The following is a 22,125-nucleotide window of genomic DNA, read 5'->3' as shown; positions in this document are numbered from 1 at the left end:
ATTTTTCTCCCTTTTCTAGGATTCTGCATCCTCTGGAAGCCCCTACTTCAGCCCACTCCTCTTTATTATTATTTCCCTGACATGTGGGGAACCCTTTCAGGAGGGAGGTAATGGCGATTTTTACTCAGTGGGGGACTGCATAAAAATCAGTGGTGTAGGACTGAGTTTAAGCCTCCCTTCTCTAGGGATGTTGTAGCCCTGGAGCCTTTTCACAGACGCCGTCACTACTCGGGCATTTACTTTCGTTTCGGCAGAGGAACACTGCAGACTCCTCCTGCGCTCTCAGTGAGCGCGACCCCTATCTCTGGCCATATCGTGCCGGAACTCAGCCCTGCTCTCCTGTCGGCAGCTGCGGGCTGCCAGCAGTGTTTTTACTTTATGTGTGGCGAGGACGCCATTATAGCCCGGCCATTTTCTTATCTTTGGCCACGGGCTCTGGTCAGCTTTTAGCCCTGCCCACTCACGGCCACGGGAATCTCTATTCTATTATGCGGCCAGTCTTTTTCTCTGCCTATCAGAGCTATGCGCGCGCAGAGGATGTTTTTTAAAGGCCAATGAGAAGCTTGGTCAGACCAGCCAGGGTAAATGGGACATCTTTAAATCAACTCTAAATAACTATACAGCTAAATATATACCAAAGGGGAACAAATATAAACGATTAAAACTAAATCCTACATGGCTGACAAATGAGGTTAAAAGAGCAATAAACAACAAAAAAATAGCCTTCAAAAAATACAAATCTGATGGGTCAGCTATAACATTTAAACAGTACAAGGAGCTTAATAAAATCTGTAAAAATGTAATAAAAACAGCAAAAATTCAAAATGAGAGACAGGTGGCCGAAGAAAGCAAAACTAATCCTAAATATTTTTTTAGATATATAAATACAAAAAAACCAAGGACAGAGCATGTAGGACCCCTTAATAATGATAATGGGGAGGTTGTCACGGGCGATCAAGAGAAGGCGGAGCTACTGAATGGGTTCTTTAGTTCTGTATATACTATGGAAGAAGGAGCTGACATTGGTCAGGTCAGTGCTGGTAACACATCATATAATGTATTGAACTGGCTTAATGTAGAGATGGTACAAGGTAAGTTAAGTAAAGTAAATGTTAGCAAATCTCCAGGGCCGGATGGACTACACCCAAGAGTTCTTAGAGAGGTAAGTTCAGTAATATCTGTACCCTTGTTCATGATATTTAGAGATTCTCTGGTGTCTGGTATTGTGCCAAGGGACTGGCGCAAGGCTAATGTGGTACCAATCTTCAAGAAGGGCTCTAGGTCTTCGCCAGGCAATTATAGACCGGTAAGTCTAACGTGCATTGTGGGTAAATTGTTTGAAGGACTTATAAGGGATTACATACAGGAATACATAGGGGATAATAGTATTATAAGTGATAGCCAGCATGGGTTTACTAAGGATAGAAGTTGTCAAACCAATCTAATTTGCTTTTATGAAGAGGTGAGTAGAAGCCTTGACAGAGGAATGGCTGTGGATATAGTGTTTCTGGATTTTGCCAAAGCATTTGATACTGTCCCTCACAGACATCTGACAGGTAAGTTAAGGTCCTTGGGCTTGGAAACTTTAGTTTGTAACTGGATTGAACACTGGCTCATGGATCGTACCCAGAGAGTGGTGGTAAATGATTCGTACTCTGATTGGTCCCCGGTTATTAGTGGTGTACCCCAAGGTTCAGTACTGGGCCCGCTGCTGTTTAATTTATTTATCAATGATATAGAGGATGGTATTAACAGCTCTGTTTCTATCTTTGCAGATGACACCAAGCTTTGTAGCACGGTACAGTCTATAGAGGATGTGCATAAGTTACAAGATGACTTGGATAGACTAAGTGTCTGGGCATCCACTTGGCAAATGAGGTTCAATGTGGATAAATGTAAAGTTATGCATCTGGGTACTAATAACCTGCATGCGTCGTATGTCTTAGGGGGGATTAAACTGGCAGAGTCACTGGTAGAGAAGGATCTGGGTGTACTTGTAGATCACAGACTACAAAATAGCATGCAATGTCAGGCTGCTGCTTCCAAAGCCGGCAGGATATTGTCATGTATAAAAAGAGGCATGGACTCGAGGGGCAGGGACATAATACTCCCCCTTTATAAAGCATTGGTACGGCCTCACCTGGAATATGCTGTTCAGTTTTGGTCGCCTGTTCATAAAAGGGACACTGCGGAGTTGGAAAGGGTGCAGAGACGCGCGACTAAACTAATATGGGGCATGGAACATCTTAGCTATGAGGAGCGATTAAAGGAGTTACAATTGTTTAGTCTTGAGAAGAGACGTTTAAGGGGGGATATGATAAACGTATATAAGTATATAAATGGCCCATACAAAAAATATGGAGAAAAACTGTTCCAGGTTAAACCCCCCCAAAGGACGAGGGGGCACTCCCTCCGTCTGGAGAAGAAAAGGTTTAGTCTAAAGGGGCGGCACGCCTTCTTTACCGTGAGGACTGTGAATTTATGGAACGGTCTACCTCAGGAACTGGTCACAGCAGGAACAATTAACAGCTTTAAAGCAGGGCTAGATACATTCCTGGAACAAAATAACATTAATGCTTATGCAGAATTATAAAACTACATCCCTTTCCCTTATCCCCTTACATCCTTCCCTTCAATCCCCTGGTTGGACTTGATGGACGTATGTCTTTTTTCAACCATACTAACTATGTAACTATCTACGCTGGCCCTCCGGAGAGTCCCGCTCACATTCTCCCTATTCTACCGCTCTTGCAGGCATAATGAGGGAGTGTTCTCTTACTCATCCCCTGGGTCTTCTGGTAGGCACGGTCGCTCCCCTCATAGGGATAGCCGCTACTCCAACTTGTCCAAGGCGTCTCTCCTCCGGAGGACGCTTCCGTGGTCGCCGCTCTGGCTCTCCAGACCGCGTACCAGGTCAGTCGACCTCTTCCAAGACCACCTCTCACGTTCTTCACCTGGAGAACTTGGGGGTAAAGTTTCCAATTCGGCCTCTGATTCAGAGGACTGCACGGATATGTCGGACATGGAGCACTCATTGATTTCGACCATAAGAGACGCCTTCCATCTAGAGGACCCAGGCACTTTGGACGTGGCTCCTTTTTATCATGCCCAACCTCCAGGGCTACCTCACCTCATTCCCAATCACCTGGAGAACTTGTGGATGAGGTTCTAATTCGGCCTCCGACTCAGAGGACCGCACGGATATGCCTGATGTGGTGTACTCATTGGTTTCGGCCATAAGAGACACTTTCCAGCTAAAGGACCCAGGAACTTCGGACGTGGTCCAGAAGTTTTCTATCATCGTGCCAGACCTCTTTCAGGGCTGTCTCACCTCGTTCCCATTGACCTGGAGAACTTGTGGATGAGGTTTCTGATTCGGCCTCCGACTCGGAGGCCCGCACGGAGATGCCTGATGTGGTGTACTCATTGGTTTCGGCCATAAGAGACACCTTCAATCTAAAGGACCCAGGAACTTTGGACGTGGCTCCAGAAGTCTCCTTTATTCGTGCCCGACCAGCACCCAAGACTTTCAGCTCTCACGCTGAATTTTACGCCCTGCTGGTATCCGTCTGGAGCAGACCTGGGCATTGTACGGCCCGCGGGCCACATACGGCCCTTTGATTGGCTCTGACCGGCTGGCGCTGACTGTCGGGCCGTACAATGCCCAGGTCTGCACCAGCCTGTGCACTGAGCTCCTGTGGATGACAGGAAGTGCTGACAGGAAGAGGGAGGGGGTGTGCACTCTCTCCCCTCCTCCGCCTTCTCTCTGCCGTGCAGTCTTAGAACCTCGAAAGGCAGAGGAAAGGCCGGTTATCCTGTCTCCCTCCGCCCCCTCCCCTCAGCTCTAAACTCCGGCCGGGTGAGTGTTTCTGTGTTGTCTGTGTATATATGTGTTTGTGTATATATGTGTCTGTGTATTGTCTGTGTATATATGTCTGTGTGTATATATATATGTCTGTGTATATATGTGTCTGTGTATATATGTGTCTGTGTGTTGTCTGTGTATATATGTGTCTGTGTGTTGTCTGTGTATATATGTGTCTGTGTATATATGTGTCTGTGTGTTGTCTGTGTATATATGTGTCTGTGTGTTGTCTGTGTATATATGTGTCGGTGTATATATGTGTCTGTGTGTTGTCTGTGTATATATGTGCATGTGTATATGTGTCTGTGTATATATGTGTCTGTGTGTTGTCTGTGTATATATGTGTCTGTGTGTTGTCTGTGTATATATATGTCTGTGTGTTGTCTGTGTATATATGTTTCTGTGTATATATATTGTCCGTTGTCACGATGCCGGCTGGCAGGTAGTGGATCCTCTGTGCCAGAGAGGGATGGCGAGGACCGCGCTAGTGGACCGGTTCTAAGCCACTACAGGTTTTCACCAGAGCCCGCCGCAAAGCGGGATGGTCTTGCTGCGGCGGTAGTGACCAGGTCGTATCCACTAGCAACGGCTCACCTCTCTGGCTGCTGAAGATGCTGAAGATAGGCGCGGTACAAGGGAGTAGGCAGAAGCAAGGTCGGACGTAGCAGAAGGTCGGGGGCAGGCGGCAAGGATCGTAGTCAGGGGCAACGGCAGGAGGTCAGGAACACGGACTAGGAACAGACAAGGGAACGCTTTCACTAGGCACAAGTGCAACAAGATCCGGCAAGGGAGTGCAGGGGAAGTGAGGTGATATAGGGAAGTGCACAGGTGGGAGCCAATTAAGCTAATTGGGAAGATTGGGCCAGGCACCATCATTGGTGCACTGGCCCTTTAAATCGCAGAGACCCGGCGCGCGCGCGCCCTAGGGAGCGGGGCCGCGCGCGCCGGGACAGGACCGAGGGAGAGCGAGTCAGGTACGGGGACCGGGGTGCGCATCGCGAGCGGGCGCTATCCGCATCGCGAATCGCATCCCGGCTGAAGGCGGGACCGCAGCGCACCCGGTCAGTGGATCTGACCGGGGCGCTGCAACAACGAAGATGAGGCGAGCGCTCCGGGGAGGAACGGGGACCCGGAGCGCTCGGCGTAACAGTACCCCCCCCCCTTGGGTCTCCCCCTCTTCTTGGGGCCAAAGAACCTGAGGAAAAAAAACTCAATTTTTCCGTGATGAGGTCCGATGCAAATTAGGAGGGGTTCTGTGTGGAAACGTACGAGACAGTCCAATCTTTTATTGTAAAAACAATAGATGTAGAGGGGTCTGGCGAGACTGGTCACAGGAACGTAGAACCTGTTGATGAGAGAGGCCAAAAAAAATTTTCCTGCAGATCCGGAATCCAAGAAGAGCATAGTAGAGAAGGAGAAGGTAGAGGCAGATATCCGCACAGGCACAGTAAGGCGTGGAGAAGCAGAGTTGACATCAAGAACTGTGTCACCTTTGCGCGGAGTCAGCGTACGTCTTTCCAGGCGGGGAGGACGGATAGGACAATCCTTCAGGAAGTGTTCGGTACCGGCATAGTACAGGCAAAGATTCTCCATGCGGCGTCGTGTCCTCTCTTGAGGTGTCAAGCAAGACCGGTCAACTTGCATAGCCTCCGCGGCGGGAAGCACAGGAACAGATTGCAGAGGACCAGAGGAGAGAGGAGCCGGAGAGAAAAAACGCTTCGTGCGAACAAAGTCCATATCCAGGCGGAGCTCCAGACGCCATCCGGAAGAACGCATGTCAATGCGAGTGGCTAGATGAATGAGTTCATGTAGGTCAGCAGGAGTCTCTCGTGCGGCCAGAACATCTTTAATGTTGCTGGATAGGCCTTTTTTAAAGGTCGCGCAGAGAATCTCACTATTCCAGGACAACTCGTAAGCAAGAGCACGGAACTGAATGGCGTACTCGCCAACGGAAGAAACACCCTGGGCCAGGTTCAGCAGGGCAATCTCGGCTGAAGAAGCTCGGGCAGGTTCCTCAAAGACACTTCGAATTTCCGAGAAGAAGGAGTGTACAGAGGCAGTGACGGGGTCATTGCGGTCCCAGAGCGGTGCGGCCCATGACAGGGCTTTTCCAGACAGAAGGCAGAACACGAAAGCCACCTTAGACCTTTCAGTAGGAAACTGGTCCGACATCATCTCCAAGTGCTGGGAACATTGCGAAAGAAAGCCACGGCAATACTTAGAGTCCCCATTAAATTTGTCCGGCAAGGACAGGCGGAGGCTAGGAGTGGCCAGTCGCTGCGGAGGAGGTGCAGGAGCTGGCGGAGGAGAAGATTGCTGGAGAAGTTGCGACTGAAGTTGGTGCGAAATGGTGGACATTTCCGACAGCTGACGGGTTAGAAGGGCGATCTGTCGGGCTTGCTGGGCGGCCACCATGGTGAGGTCAGCGACAACTGGCAGAGGAACTTCAGCGGGATCCATGGCCGGATCTACTGTCACGATGCCGGCTGGCAGGTAGTGGATCCTCTGTGCCAGAGAGGGATGGCGAGGACCGCGCTAGTGGACCGGTTCTAAGCCACTACAGGTTTTCACCAGAGCCCGCCGCAAAGCGGGATGGTCTTGCTGCGGCGGTAGTGACCAGGTCGTATCCACTAGCAACGGCTCACCTCTCTGGCTGCTGAAGATGCTGAAGATAGGCGCGGTACAAGGGAGTAGGCAGAAGCAAGGTCGGACGTAGCAGAAGGTCGGGGGCAGGCGGCAAGGATCGTAGTCAGGGGCAACGGCAGGAGGTCAGGAACACGGACTAGGAACAGACAAGGGAACGCTTTCACTAGGCACAAGTGCAACAAGATCCGGCAAGGGAGTGCAGGGGAAGTGAGGTGATATAGGGAAGTGCACAGGTGGGAGCCAATTAAGCTAATTGGGAAGATTGGGCCAGGCACCATCATTGGTGCACTGGCCCTTTAAATCGCAGAGACCCGGCGCGCGCGCGCCCTAGGGAGCGGGGCCGCGCGCGCCGGGACAGGACCGAGGGAGAGCGAGTCAGGTACGGGGACCGGGGTGCGCATCGCGAGCGGGCGCTATCCGCATCGCGAATCGCATCCCGGCTGAAGGCGGGACCGCAGCGCACCCGGTCAGTGGATCTGACCGGGGCGCTGCAACAACGAAGATGAGGCGAGCGCTCCGGGGAGGAACGGGGACCCGGAGCGCTCGGCGTAACATCCGTGTATACATGTGTCTGTGTGTTGTCTGTGCATATATGTGTCTGTGTGTTGTCTGTGTATATATGTGTTTGTGTATTTATGTGTCTGTGTGTTGTCTGTGTATATATGTGTCTGTGTGTTGTCTGTATATATGAAGTTAAGGAACATCCAATAAGGCAGTAATGAAAAAATAATATCTAACTTTTATTCAGATTCTTTCTCTAAAATACGAGAATTAAAAAGTCCATAGCTAGCAGTATAGTTGGTCAACACAGGACCGTGCTCATGAGATGGGTATAGGGTAACAGGTGATTACCTATATCTAAATAGTCCTACCTCATCCTAGGACTATCCCTCACTACATTTAGTGTGGGTGAGGGTGGGGTTTGGTGATTTCCACTCGCAGGTGGTTAGCTACTTAATTTCTCATACTCCTGTCCAACGCGTTTCTCCCACTTGTTTTAAGGGTTCATCAGGGAACCGAGGAGGGAATAATAGGCTACCAGTATATAATCATATCACACAAGGGTACATAGAAATAGGTATATATGGACTAAGTTCAGATCAGTAGTTAGTCAAGATCAGTAGATGGTCAAATACAGACCAGATAAACACTGGACAGAGGAGATGGATATGTCGGTCAGTCACTGGCAAGTTGGAACCACAATTGATGTCCAGATTGGTAAGTTTACAGTCCGAAACAGTAATTCAGAGTGATGTGTATGCCGTCAAAGAGTCCAGAGTCAGTCTGATAACCGCAACCCACCATGTCATAACTTTAAATTCAGTAAAACATATACATTATCTATATATAACACCACAGCCATATAGGGTATGTGTTGTCACATCCATGTAGATTCCAATATTGGCGATAGCACAGAGTGATTATTACTTCCACACAGGTATATAGTAACACTCAGGTTCTATACATATGTAGATGAACTTGGTTTTAAATAACCATGTATGAAAGCTTGGGTGGTTGATTCTCCTATGTGGACTGGCGGGATTTATTGTACTCTGGACCATGTGATCCCAGCAAATGATAATGCCCTGGTAGATCTACAGACAGATTGCCATCTAAGGTCTAATTAGACCTTCCACTTTGGGTCCTATCCTTGGCCTCTAGATGCTTGGACATCACTGGATGGAAGTGATGTCCAAGCATCTAGAGGCCAAGGATAGGACCCCAAAGTGGAAGGTCTAATTAGACCTTAGATGGCAATCTGTCAGTAGATCTACCAGGGCATTATCATTTGCTGGGATCACATGGTCCAGAGTACAATAAATCCCGCCAGTCCAGATAGGAGAATCAACCACCCAAGCTTTCATACATGGTTATTTAAAACCAAGTTCATCTACATATGTATAGAACCTGAGTGCTACTATATACCTGTGTGGAAGTAATAATCACTCTGTGCTCTCGCCAATATTGGAATCTACATGGATGTGACAACACATACCCTATATGGCTGTGGTGTTATATATAGATAATGTATATGTTTTACAGAATTTAAAGTTATGACATGGTGGGTTGCGGTTATCAGACTGACTCTGGACTCTTTGACGGCATACACATCACTCTGAATTACTGTTTCGGACTGTAAACTTACCAATCTGGACATCAATTGTGGTTCCAACTTGCCAGTGACTGACCGACATATCCATCTCCTCTATCCAGTGTTTATCTGGTCTGTATTTGACCATCTACTGATCTTGACTAACTACTGATCTGAACTTAGTCCATATATACCTATTTCTATGTACCCTTGTGTGATATGATTATATACTGGTAGCCTATTATTCCCTCCTCGGTTCCCTGATGAACCCTTAAAACAAGTGGGAGAAACGCGTTGGACAGGAGTATGAGAAATTAAGTAGCTAACCACCTGCGAGTGGAAATCACCAAACCCCACCCTCACCCACACTAAATGTAGTGAGGGATAGTCCTAGGATGAGGTAGGACTATTTAGATATAGGTAATCACCTGTTACCCTATACCCATCTCATGAGCACGGTCCTGTGTTGACCAACTATACTGCTAGCTATGGACTTTTTAATTCTCGTATTTTAGAGAAAGAATCTGAATAAAAGTTATATATTATTTTTTCATTACTGCCTTATTGGATGTTCCTTAACTTCATATATATAGCATAATTTCTCTCTCCAAGGGCAACTTTATCGATACACCCTGATAGTGAGAAGTCTCATGGGGAAAGGGGTGTTCTTATTGAAGAGTAATTCCCCAGTGATATATTAGTAATGTGTGTTGTCTGTGTATATATGTGTCTGTGTGTTGTCTGTGTATATATGTGTCTGTGTGTTGTCTGTGTATATATGTCTGTGTGTATATATATATATATATATGTCTGTGTATATATGTGTCTGTGTGTTGTCTGTGTATATATGTGTCTGTGTATATATGCGTCTGTGTGTTGTCTGTGTATATATGTGTCTGTGTGTTGTCTGTGTATATATGTGTCTTTGTGTTGTCTGTGTATATATGCGTCTGTGTATATATATGTGTCTGTGTGTTGTCTGTGTATATATGTGTCTGTGTGTTGTCTGTGTATATATGTGTCTGTGTGTTGTCTGTGTATATGTGTCTGTGTGTATATGTATCTGTGTGTATATGTGTCTGTGTGTATATATGTGTCTATGTGTTGTCTGTGTATATATGTGTCTGTGTGTTGTCTGTGTATATATGTGTGTGTGTTGTCTGTGTATATATGTGTGTGTGTTGTCTGTGTATATATGTGTCTGTGTGTTGTCTGTGTATATATGTGTCTGTGTGTTGTCTGTGTATATATGTGTCTGTGTGTTGTCTGTGTATATATGTGTCTGTGTGTTGTCTGTGTGTATGTGTCTGTGTATATATGTATCTGTGTGTATATGTGTCTGTGTGTATATATGTGTCTCTGTGTTGTCTGTGTATATATGTGTCTGTGTGTTGTCTGTGTATATATGTGTCTGTGTGCCCGTGTGTATATGTGTCTGTGTGTTGTCTGTGTGTGTTTATATGTGTATTTATAAGTGCCTGTCTCTCTGTATGTGTTGCCTGTGTCAGGGGGGGGGGGGGGGGGGGTTTGAGCTGCCTTATCTGGGGGATAACTATGCTCCTAATCTGTGGGACAACTATGCTGCCTAATCTGGGGGACAACTATGCTGCCTAATTTGGGGGACAACTATGCTGCCTAATCTGGGGGACAACTATGCTGCCTAATCTGGGGGACAACTATGCTGCCTAATCTGGGGGACAACTATGCTGCCTAATCTGGAGGACAACTATGCTGCCTAATCTGGAGGACAACTATGCTGCCTAATCTGGGGGACATCTATGCTGCCTAATCTGGGGGACATCTATGCTGCCTAATCTGGGGGACAATTATGCTCCTAATCTGGGGGACAACTATGCTGCTAGTCTAGGGGGGAAACTATGCTAATCTGGGGGGAAACTATGCTAATCTGGGGGACATCTATGCAGCCTAATCTGGGGGACAACTATGCTGCCTAATCTGGGGGACAACTATGCTGCCTAATCTAGGGGACAATTATGCTCCTAATCTAGGGGACAACTATGCTGCCTAATCTGGGGGACAACTATGCTGCTAATCTGGGGGGAAACTATGCTAATCTGGGGGGGGGGGGTTGAGCTGCCTAATCTGGGGGACAACTATGCTGCCTAATCTAGGGGACAACTATGCTGCCTAATCTGGGGGGCAACTATGCTGCCTAATCTGGGGGACAACTATGCTGCCTAATCTGGGGGACAACTATGCTGCCTAATCTGGGGGACATCTATGCTGCCTAATCTGGGGGACAACTATGCTGCCTAATCTGGGGGACAACTATGCTGCCTAATCTGGGGGACAACTATGCTGCCTAATCTGGGGGACAACTATGCTGCCTAATCTGGGGGACAACTATGCTGCCTAATCTGGGGGACAACTATGCTGCCTAATCTGGGGGACAACTATGCTGCTTAATCTGGGGGACCTTTGCTGCCTAATCTGGGGGACAACTATGCTGCCTAATCTGGGGGACAACTATGCTGCCTAATCTGGGGGACAATTGTGCTCCTAATCTGGGGGACAACTATGCTGCCTAATCTGGGGGACAACTATGTTACTAATCTGGGGGGAAACTATACTAATCTGGGGGACAACTATGCTTCTAATCTGGGGGACAACTATGCTGCCTAATCTGGGGGACATCTATGCTGCCTAATCTGGGGGACAACTATGCTGCCTAATCTGGGGGACAACTATGCTGCCTAATCTGGGGGACAATTATGCTCCTAATCTGACGGACAACTATGCTGCCTAATCTGGGGGACAACTATGCTGCTAATCTGGGGGACAACTATGCTGCTAATCTGGGGGACAACTATGCTAATCTGGGGTAAAACTATGCTCCTAATCTGGGGGAAAACTATGCTAATCTGGGGGACAACTATGCTCCTAATCTAGGGGACAACTATGCTCCTATTCTGGGGGACAACTATGCGAATCTGGGTGAAAACTATGCTAATCTGGGGGACAACTATGCTGCCTAATCAGGGGGACAACTATGCTGCCTAATCTAGGGGACAACTATGCTGCCTAATCTGGGAGACAACTATGCTGCCTAATCTGGGAGACAACTATGCTGCCTAATCTGGGGGACAACTATGCTGCCTAATCTGGGGGACAACTGCTGCCTAATCTGGGGGACAACTATGCTGCCTAATCTGGGGGACAACTATGCTGACTAATCTGGGGGACAACTATGCTGCCTAATCTGGGGGACAACTATGCTGCCTAATCTGGGGGACAACTATGCTCCTAATCTGGGGGAAAACTATGCTGCTAATCTGGGGGACAACTATGCTGCCTAATCTGGGGGACAACTATGCTGCCTAATCTGGGGGACAACTATGCTGCCTAATCTGGGGGACAACTATGCTCCTAATCTGGGGAGCAACTATGCTCCAAATCTGGGGGACAACTGCTGCCTAATCTGGGGGACAACTATGCTGCCTAATCTGGGGGACAACTATGCTGCCTAATCTGGGGGACAACTATGCTGCCTAATCTGGGGGACAACTATGCTCCTAATCTGGGGGACAACTATACTGCCTAATCTGGGGGAAAACTATGATCCTAATCTGGGGGACAACTATGCTCCTAATCTGGGAGAACCCGGGCGACTACCCGGCCATTGGCTGATGCGGCTGCCTTCAAGGATCCAGCGGACATGAAGGGGAGACTTTGGCAAACTTTGCCTTTGAGACAGCAGTGTCTTTCTGCTTTTGCTTCTGCCTGGGTGTCAAAAGCCCTTTCAGTATGGTCTCCCAACTCCGCCAGGGTAGTCTTCAAGATCCTTCAAGAGGATTTATTTAATCTAGCTCTCCGATGCTTCTCAGCTGGAGATTTTCTGTGTTCTGCTTCCATGCGCAGCTGCTGTGCTGCCTTTGCCACAAGCTACCTGGTAGCCACCATGTGGCTTAAAGCATGGAATTCCGACACAGCCTTCAGGAAGTGAGGCGATGGGCGGAAAAGAGTTCCTTATTACCTCTGGATAAGGCTCGCAAAACCGCTTTCCGTCGGGAATCCTCCGCCTTCCGGTTCTGCGGACCTTTGGTACCACCAAAGGGTCCAGCCAGGTGCCTTCACGGGAAAAGGGCTTCCTCCTTCCGGACCCGTCCCTCCCGGAGGTCGGATATCCGTTTGGCGGCCCCATCAGGCAACCGTAGGCCTTCCTCGGCCTGGAGGGTCGCCCCCCACCCGCTGACCTTTCTCGGGAGGTTGGTCGCCTCTTACTCTTCCAGGATGCCTGGACCACGCACATTCAGGATCCCTGGGTCAGGGATGTGGTAGTCAATGGATACAGGATCAAATTTGCCTCCCTTCCTTGGGATTGCCTTTTTCTTTCCTGGACTCTACGGTTCCCATCTATTGCAAAGACAGTCCGGAGCGCGCTATCCCGAATGGAGTCTCCGTTCGGTGCTGGCGTCCATGGTTCTAGGGAAGTTTTCTTTCCTCGGTGGACATCAAGGATGCCTGCCTCCATACCTCATTGTTTCCTGGTCTTCAGCGGTACCCCCGCCTTGCAGTTCCGGACGGTCATTTTTCATTGTGGCTCTCCATTTCGGTCTGGCCACTTCTCCGCGGACCCTTACCAAAGTCCTGGCGTCTGTGATCGCCCTTTTTACGGATAACAGTTGTTTCCAAAAAACTCCAACTGAAGTCCATAGGAGTTTCAGGGCCGGCACCAAGAGTGGCCCGCGGTTCAACAAGAGTGGCAGTGCGGTGCTACACATGGATGAGTCTTTAAGACTGTGTGAACTTACCCTAAGAGTGCTGGCTTTCTAATACCAAGCCTTGTCTCTAGTTCATTCAGGGCTTCTTGAGAAACATGCGTAAAGTGAAATAGTGCTGGCCAAGTATGAGTTTAAACCCAGTAAAGGGGTACTCCAGCACTAAACATCTTATCCCCTATCAAAAAGGATAGGGGATAAGATGTTAGATCACGGGGATTCAGCCGCGCCCCCTCCCATAGACTTGCATTGAGGGGGCAGGGCATGATGTCACAAGTGGGCGGAGCCATGCCATCACGATACTCCGTCCCCCTGCTCCACCCGTCATCAGCCACAGAGCAATCCTCGCTCTGTGCAGCCGAAAAACGGTGGTGCTGCAGGAGAGATCATGGGGGCCCCAGCGGCGGAATCCCCGCGATCTAACATCTTATCCCCTATCCCTTTGATAGGGGATAAGATGTTTACTCCCGAAGTACCCCTTTAAGGTCTCAATGATGTTTTGCATTTATCTTAAAAGACTTCCAAGAATTATGTTTAAATATGTTTTTCACTTAAAAAAGAAAAAAAACTTGCTTGTCTCGTTCAGGTGCTTTCCCAAGTCGACCTTAAAGTGGTATGCCGCTGCTCAGCGTTTGGAACAAACTGTTCCGAACACTGGAGATGGGAGCTTGTGACGTCCAGGACAAGAACTGGAGTATTTGCCCATAGCAACCAATCACAGCTCAGTTTACATTTCTCCTGAATTTGTTAAAGGGTACTCCAGCGACACAATTTTTTTTCCAATGAATGCCCATGGGCACTTTTCTATATACATCAATAAAGTATGATGAAAGCTTTTTCCCAGTCACTCTATACTTATCCTGGTCGCCCTTGCAGTGTTGCTAATTGTCTGCATACATTCACCAGCATGTGGGAACACAGCCATAGAAGAACAGTTTTTAAATAAATAGCACCAGTAGAGCATGGCGGACATGAGCACATGAGCAATCGTGGTCAGAAAAATGGATGATAAGATCGCCACCAGCACTGCCGCGGGGATCCGAACATCCCTAATGGTGAACGGAGGTACCCTCACCTGCCTCCATCCGTCTCCTGGGGTCTTCTGCTCTGGTCTGAGATCGAGCAGACCAGAGCAGTAGATAGCCGATAACATTGATCAGTGCTATGTCCTATGCTTAGCACTGAACAGTATTAGCAATCAAATGATTGCTATAAATACAGTGACCTCCCAACTTACGATGGCCCCGACGTACATCTCTCCGAGAATGACTGCGTAAAAGTTTGAGATTTTTTTAAATACAATAATAGAAAAGCATGGAATCATGGGTATCATTTTAATGGTATTGCCCCGCAAAATAAAGAAAACATGTCATTTTAACGTAAATTGTACTGCGTGAAAACGAAACTTTCCAAAATAGTATTTTTTTGGTTGTGAAATACATTTTATGGTAAAATGAGCGATGTCATTACAAAGGACAACTGGTCGTGCAAAAAATAAGCCCTCATACATGTCTGTGGATAAAAATATAAAAGAATTATGATTTTTAGAAGGCGAGGAGGTAAAAACGAAAATACAAAAAGAAAATTGGCCTTAACCCCTTAACGACGAAGGACGTATATTTACATCCTCCGCCGGCTCCCGCGATATGCCGGGGGGTCACGCGGTGTCCCCGCGTCATATCGGGTCGGTCCCGGCGGCTATCAACGGCCGGGAACCGCGGCTAATGCAGGACATCACCGATCACGGTGATGCCCTGCATTAACCCTTCAGACGCGGCGATCAAAGCTGACCGCCGCGTCTGAAGTGAAAGTATCCCGGCTGCTCAGTTGGGCTGTTTGGGACAGCCGCGGTGAAATCGCGGCGTCCCGAACAGCTTACAGGACACTGGGAATGCCCTTACCTGCCTCCTCGGTGTCCGATCGGTGAATGACTGCTCCATGCCTGAGATCCAGGCAGGAGCAGTCAAGTGCCGATAACACTGATCACAGGCGTGTTAATACACGCCAGTGATCTGTATAGAAGGTCAGTGTGTGCAGTGTTATAGGTCACTATGGGACCTATAACACTGCATAAAAAAAAGTAAAAAAAAGTGTTAATAAAGATCATTTAACCCCTTCCCTAATAAAAGTTTGAATCACCCCCCTTTTCCCATAAAAAAAATAAAACAGTGTAAATAAAAATAAACATATGTGGTATTGCCGCGTGCGTAAATGTCCGAACTATAAAAATATATTGTTAATTAAACCGCACGGCCAATGGTGTACGCGAAAAAAAATTCCAAAGTCCAAAAAAGCTTATTTTTGGTCACTTTTTATACCATTAAAAAATTAATAAAAGGTGATCAAAAAGTCTGATCAAAACTAAAATGGTACCGATAAAAACTTCAGATCATGGCACAAAAAATGAGCTCTCATACCGCTATGTATGTGGAAAAATAAAAAAGTTATAGGGGTCAGAAGATTACATTTTTAAATGTATAATTTTCCTGCATGTAGTTATGATTTTTTTTCCAGAAGTACGACAAAATGAAACCTATATAAGTAGGGTACCATTTTAACCGTATGGACCTACAGAATAATTATAAGGTGTCATTTTTACCGAAATATGCACTGCGTAGAAACAGAAGCCCCCAAAAGTTACAAAATGGCATTTTTTCTTCGATTTTGTCGCACAATGATTTTTTTTTCCGTTTCACTGTGGATTTTTGGGTAAAATGACTAATGTCACTGCAAAGTAGAATTAGTGGCGCAAAAAATAAGCCATAATATGGATTTTTAGGTGGAAAATTGAAAGGGTTATGATTTTTAAAAGGTAAGGAGGAAAAAACAAAAATGCAAATACTGAAAAATCCTGCGTCCTTAAAGGGGTACTCCGCCCCTAGACATCTGATCCCCTATCCAAAGGATAGGGGATAAGATGTCAGATTGCTGCGGTGCCGCTGCTGGGGAGCCCCGAGATCCCCGCTGCGGCACTGCGCTATCATTACAGCACAGAGCGAGTTCGCTCTGCAGGTAATGACGTGCAATACAGGGGCTGGAGCATCGTTATGTCAAGGCTCCGCCCCTCGTGACGTCACGGCCCGCCCCTTTCAATACAAGTCTATGGGAGGGGGCGCGGCGGTTGTCACGCCCCCTGCCATAGACTTGCATTAAGGGGACGGGCCGTGATGTCACGAGGGGCAGAACCATAACGTCACGCGGCTCCGTCCCCTGTATCGCCCGTCATTACGCACAGAGCGAACTCGCTCTATGCTGTAATGATAGCGCAGTGCCGCAGCGGGGATCCCGGGGCTCCCCAGCAGCGGCACCGCGGCGATCTGACATCTTATCCCCTATCCAAAGGATAGGGGATAAGATGTCTAGGGGCGGAGTACCCCTTTAAGGGATTAAAGGGGTACTCCACCACTCAGCTGTCACGCCCCCTCCCATAGACTTGCATTGAGGGGGTGGGTCGTGAAGTCATGAGGGTGCGGGGCTATGACATCACAAGCTCCCGGCTCCAGTGTCCGGAACAGTTTGTTCCAAACGCTGAGCAACGGAGTACCCCTTTAAATGCCCAAGCGAATATCTTCCAACTGTATGGTTTGTGAAGAGTTCTTTGAGAGTGCATGTATGAATTGCATAGAAAGTCAGTTACCCTGCATCTACAATCATAATGATGACATGAAGGGCGAGAACCATTTACTGTGGCTGCGGGCTCTCAAACACAACGTCCAAAATGGTAATAGTACTAATTAAAGCAATGACTTCTAACATTTCCTTCAGTCAAAAGGCGGCATAGAGTTGTGAATATTGTAATTACCTCTGGGCTACATCTCTCCGAGAATGACTGCGTCTTAGGAGCAGAAACTTTATCATTAAGTCTCATTAGAGAAGAAGGAGCAGAGAGCGAAGTCGCTTTGTCACCGGAGTGTTTTCCCTTTGCTTTGTCTTCCAGGTGACTGGTTTTTCCAGACAAGTTCCTGTGCTGTGGAGTCGGCTTAAAGCTTTCTTCGGATAAGGAGATGCCAAGACCTTGAGCTAGACATGAATAACAATACATAGGTTGTTAACAGTAAATCATATCATACTGTTTTTTTAATTTATCTACTTTTAATTGAGTAATAAAGACTTTATGAAGTCAATTTCTAGGCCTTAAGCTAGAACTACTGCATATATTTTTTAAGACACTTTGCTGACATCTAGTGGTTAAAGGAAATGCTACAATGCTATAGAAGAGTAAACATCAGAATGTCCTGCCATTGCGACAAGACGGGACAAATCCTATGGTCAAGAAGCTGTGAGGTATAATGATATTTCACTAAACATACTTAGATTTAAAAAAAAATTTAATTTACAACAGCAAGTCAATGTTAAATGGGCTCTTTCATTAAACATGATTTTTTATATTTGATTCCTTATGTTGAAAAACTAAGTTTTGTAATTGGCTTCCATAAAAAAAATAAAAAATTTAAAGTTTAATGTGAGTTTTTCTGCTCTATACTTCTGGCCACCAGGGGTCTCCCTTCTTGGCCAAAACACATTCTGTCTGGTCAAAATATCAGATTTTGGTCTCCTGCTTGTAATGGCAGGAGACCAAACTCAGGAAGTGTTTCTCTGCACTGAGCTTGATTGACAGCTGCAATGAGCCTCACTGACAGCTTCACAGACTGAAAGCTGCATAGAGTCTCACTGAAAGATACAGAGACTGAAAGCTGCTGCACAGAGCTTGAGGTCTGCTATTCATCACAGCACTGCAATGATGTGAGGGTGGAAGTGGTCCCCAGCAGGCTTCGCTTCAGTCTCATGCCTGCTGGGAAATACCCAATTTCTTCTGCTGGAAGATTTCACTATGTGAGCAAGAATAAAGGTAAGATACAGAGCTTTTAAAGCTAGTTACATGTACTCTTTAAGTGTTTCTAGATGTTAAAGGAGTTGTCCCGCCATCAATACTTTCCCTGTCCCTTTCCCTGTTCAAAAGTTGCATAGACAGTGAATGGAGCAGCAGTGCACACACATTACTAATGTTTCATCATAGCAGGAGACTTGGAACCCCCTGAAATCATACACTTATCCCCTATCCTTTTCTTTTACCGTTTGGACAACCACCTCTCAGGATTCAGAAGATGTATATAAATAATATATGGCAAAAGGAAATTAGGAGATTGCAAGTTAAGGATTCTATGCAAGCAATCCTTTCAACATGTTATCTGTAAAATATAATTTATTTTTCACATATGGGACTGAAGGCGTAATATGTCTCTGTATGATTACAGTAGAGGAAGTCTAATAGATCATGCAATGTTCCATGGGAAAAATACATGCAAAGTAACCCACCTCCAGAAGCAAAACAGCTTGCTCTTTGGCATCCTTTGAAACTAACTTCCCTGTAAGTCAATGCTCGACCCCCCCCCCACATTCCAACTTTAAAAGCCTCTCTGCCAGGGGGGTGCTAGAACCAAAAATAGCTGTATACAGATTCCTCTTCCTGCTGGAGGAAATTCTGATTTGGCTGATGTTCCCCAATAATTGTTTGGGCTCTTCAAAGGGAAGGGGTCAATCTCCGACTTACAAAGAAGCTACCTCCATTAGGTGGCACTAGAGAGCAAGTTCTCTCCCTCCTAGGGGAGAGCTACCTTTTGCATTTTTGAAACATGAATGGTAGTAAATAATTGCACTAAAAAGTTCTCTGGCACAACATCAAAGCACTATAAACCAAACTTATGCCTGAAATAGATTAAACCATTGCAATAAAGGTGGTATCAGGCACTGCTATTTTATGACATTAGCAAAGAAACGTGTCAATAACCTTTACGATAAGATGCTAGAAATAAAGGCCCTGTCCTTCACGCTCCAGTCCTGCTTAAAAATTTGTCAAAACTGCAAAATGTGATCCAAGCCTGCAGGGATTTTTTTCATATTTATAGTTTTCAATACTATACATCATTGCATACACAAGCTTATACATAAGGCATCATTTAGTAAGGTCATCAAAAAGAAGAATTGCTTTAAAGGGGTACTCCGCTGCTCAGCATTGGCGCCGGGAGTCATAGCCCCGCCGTCATGCCCCCTCCCATAGACTTGGATTGAGGGGGAAGGGTGTGCCTTCATGAGCTCCTGGCACCGGCTCTAGGCGTTCGGAACATTTTGTTCCAAACGCTGAGCAGCGGAGTACCCCTTTAAAGAGGACCTGTGGCACACTGCAAAAAAAATAAGATTGCTATATCATTAAAAACCTGGGGCACCCTGATCACACACCTTTTTACAGTTTATTGGTACACTCTCCCATTCCTGAGATATGTGGGCTTATAGTTTATCTGTATGCATAATACCCTCATCCTGACTGTATAATCCCACCCATCACCTGATTTTCACTCCCCTTAATAAAATTTAGTTCACGCCCATATGACTGACTCCCTGTCTTGTCAAACTGTAAACCCACAGGAAAGGAATGGTGTATCAAGAAACGTTTAAAAAGGTGTGTGATCAGGACATCCTAAGATATTTAAAGGGGTACTCCGCTTCTCAGCGTTTGGAACACACTGTTCCAAACGCTGGAGCTGGCACCGGGAGCTTGTGACGTCATAGCCCCCGCCCACTCATGATGTTACGCCCCCACCCCCTGAATGCAAGTCTATGGGAGGGGGCGTGGCACGCCCCCTCCCCTAGACTTGCATTCAGGGGTGGGGCATGAAGTTATGAGTGGCCGGGGCTATGACATCACGAGCTCCCGGCTCCAGCGTACAGAACAGTTTGTTCCAAACGCTGAGCAGCAGAGTACCCCTTCAATGGTAGTAACATTTTTGCATCACACCAGGGTATTTATTGCCTGACCCTAAGTTTGAGAAAATCCTGGAAGCAGACACAGAAAATCCTAGGGTCGAGTGAAGAAGACCTTGGCGTGAGACAGGGTTTTTATGTTTGTGATGTGCTTTTGTACTTCACAATCCTGTGGGTATATGATTAGAGAATTCCTCATTCATACGTAATGTGCCCACATTGTGCTCTAAAATAAAGAAAGAAACCTCCTTACGTCCTTCAATCCCCCCACTGCCTACGTTATTGTCTGCAGCACCAGAAGGTGAAGTGCAGCGCAGACTGCGTGCTAATACTGGAGGCTACAGGGGGATCGAAGATGGTAGGTAGATAAGTAGAGTGTTTTTTTTCTTTTCTTATTTTAACCCCTTAAGGACCACGGGCGTACGGGTACGCCCTGACGTCCTGGTACTTAAGGAACAAGGGCGTACCTGTATGCCCGTGGGAATTTCTGTCCCCGCGACGCGCCCGGAGGGGACCGGACCGGGATGACTACTGATATCTATCAGCAGGCATCCTGTGCCAATACCCACCCCCCCATATCGGTGATCGACGCAAATCGCCGGTGAATTCAGCGGCGATTTGCGGCGATTCTGGGTCATACGGGTCTCTGGTGACCCGGAAAATATGGGGGATCGGGGCTATCCAAGACACCCACGATTCCCCTGAAGGGATAGGAGTGGGAAAGCAGGGGTGCCACCCCTCCTATCCCTGCTATTGGTTGGTCAGAAGCGAACGACCACTAGCAGATGGGGGCGGAGGGCTTAAAGTTCGGTTTAGTAGTAGTCCGGGCAGAACGGGGGAACCGACTGTGACTGGCACCGGAGGTCCACTTACCATCGGCGGTCGGCGGCGGGTGGCGATGACGTGCGGCTCCCCGATGCAGCGATCCTACGGAAGCCGGTGAGTAGTTGCCTAGCAACATCTGGAGGGCTACAGTTTTGAGACTACTATACAGTGGTCTCTAAACTGTAGCCCTCCAGATGTTGCAAAACTACAACTCCCAGCATGCCTACACAGCTGTTTGGGCATGCTGGGATTTGCAGTTTTGCAACAGCTGGAGGGCTACAGTTTGGAGATCACTATGCAGTGGTTTCTAAACTGTAGCCCTCCAGATCTTGCAAAACTACAACTCCCAGCACGCCCACAAAGCAGTTTGCTGTCTAGGCATGCTTGGATTTGTAGTTTTGCAACATCTGGAGGACCACAGTTTGGAGATCACTGTGGCCCTTCAGATCTTGCAAAACTACAACTCCCAGCATGCCCAAACAGCAAACAGCTGTCTCGGCATGCTGGGAGTTGTAGTTGCGTACCTCCAGCTGTTGCATAACTACATCTCCCAGCATGCCCTACGGCGAACAGTACATGCTGGGAGATGTAGTTTTGCAACAGTTGGAGGCACACTAGTTGGAAAATGCTGTTAGGTAACAGAACCTAACCGAAGGTTTTCCAACCAGTGTGCCTCCAGCTGTTGCAAAAGTACAACTCCCAGCATGCACAGTCTGTCAGTGCATGTTGGGAGTTGTAGTTTTGCAACAGCTGGAGGTTTGAGCCCTGCCGCCCCCCCCCCCCCCCCAAATGTGAATGTACAGGGTACATTTACACGGGCAGGTTTACAGTGAGTTTCCTGCTTCAAGTTTGAGCTGCGGCAAATTTTCCGCCGCAGCGCAAACTCCTAGCTGGATACTCACAATAAACCTCCGCCAGTGCGAATGTACCCTAAAAACACTACACTACACTAACACATAATAAAGGGTAAAACACTACATATACACCCCTTACACTGTCCCCCCCCAATAAAAATGAATATCGTACGGCAGGTATCGTACGGCAGTGTGTCCAAAACGGAGCCTCCAGCTGTTGCAAAACAAAAACTCCCAGCATTTCCGGACAGCCACTGACTGTCCAGGCATGCTGAGAGTTTAGCAACAGCTGGGGGCACCCTGTTTGGGAATGTCCACCCCTATGCAATCCCTAATTTAATCTTC

At 47.2% G+C, this 22,125-nt stretch overlaps 1 protein-coding gene across 1 annotated transcript in view; it reads right to left on the bottom strand.

The window, feature by feature from the left end:
* Positions 1 to 22,125, bottom strand: part of MAP9 (microtubule associated protein 9) — a 111,911-nt gene that overhangs the window by 68,320 nt on the left and 21,466 nt on the right. The window contains exon 5 of the mRNA XM_056562132.1: positions 17,145 to 17,362. Coding sequence (XP_056418107.1) covers positions 17,145 to 17,362 — 218 coding nt within the window. The remainder of the gene's footprint in view (positions 1 to 17,144; positions 17,363 to 22,125) is intronic.

Source organism: Hyla sarda, chromosome 1 (genome assembly GCF_029499605.1).
Source record: "Hyla sarda isolate aHylSar1 chromosome 1, aHylSar1.hap1, whole genome shotgun sequence".
Lineage (NCBI taxonomy): Eukaryota > Metazoa > Chordata > Amphibia > Anura > Hylidae > Hyla > Hyla sarda.
This window is presented reverse-complemented; position numbering and strand designations above follow the sequence as displayed.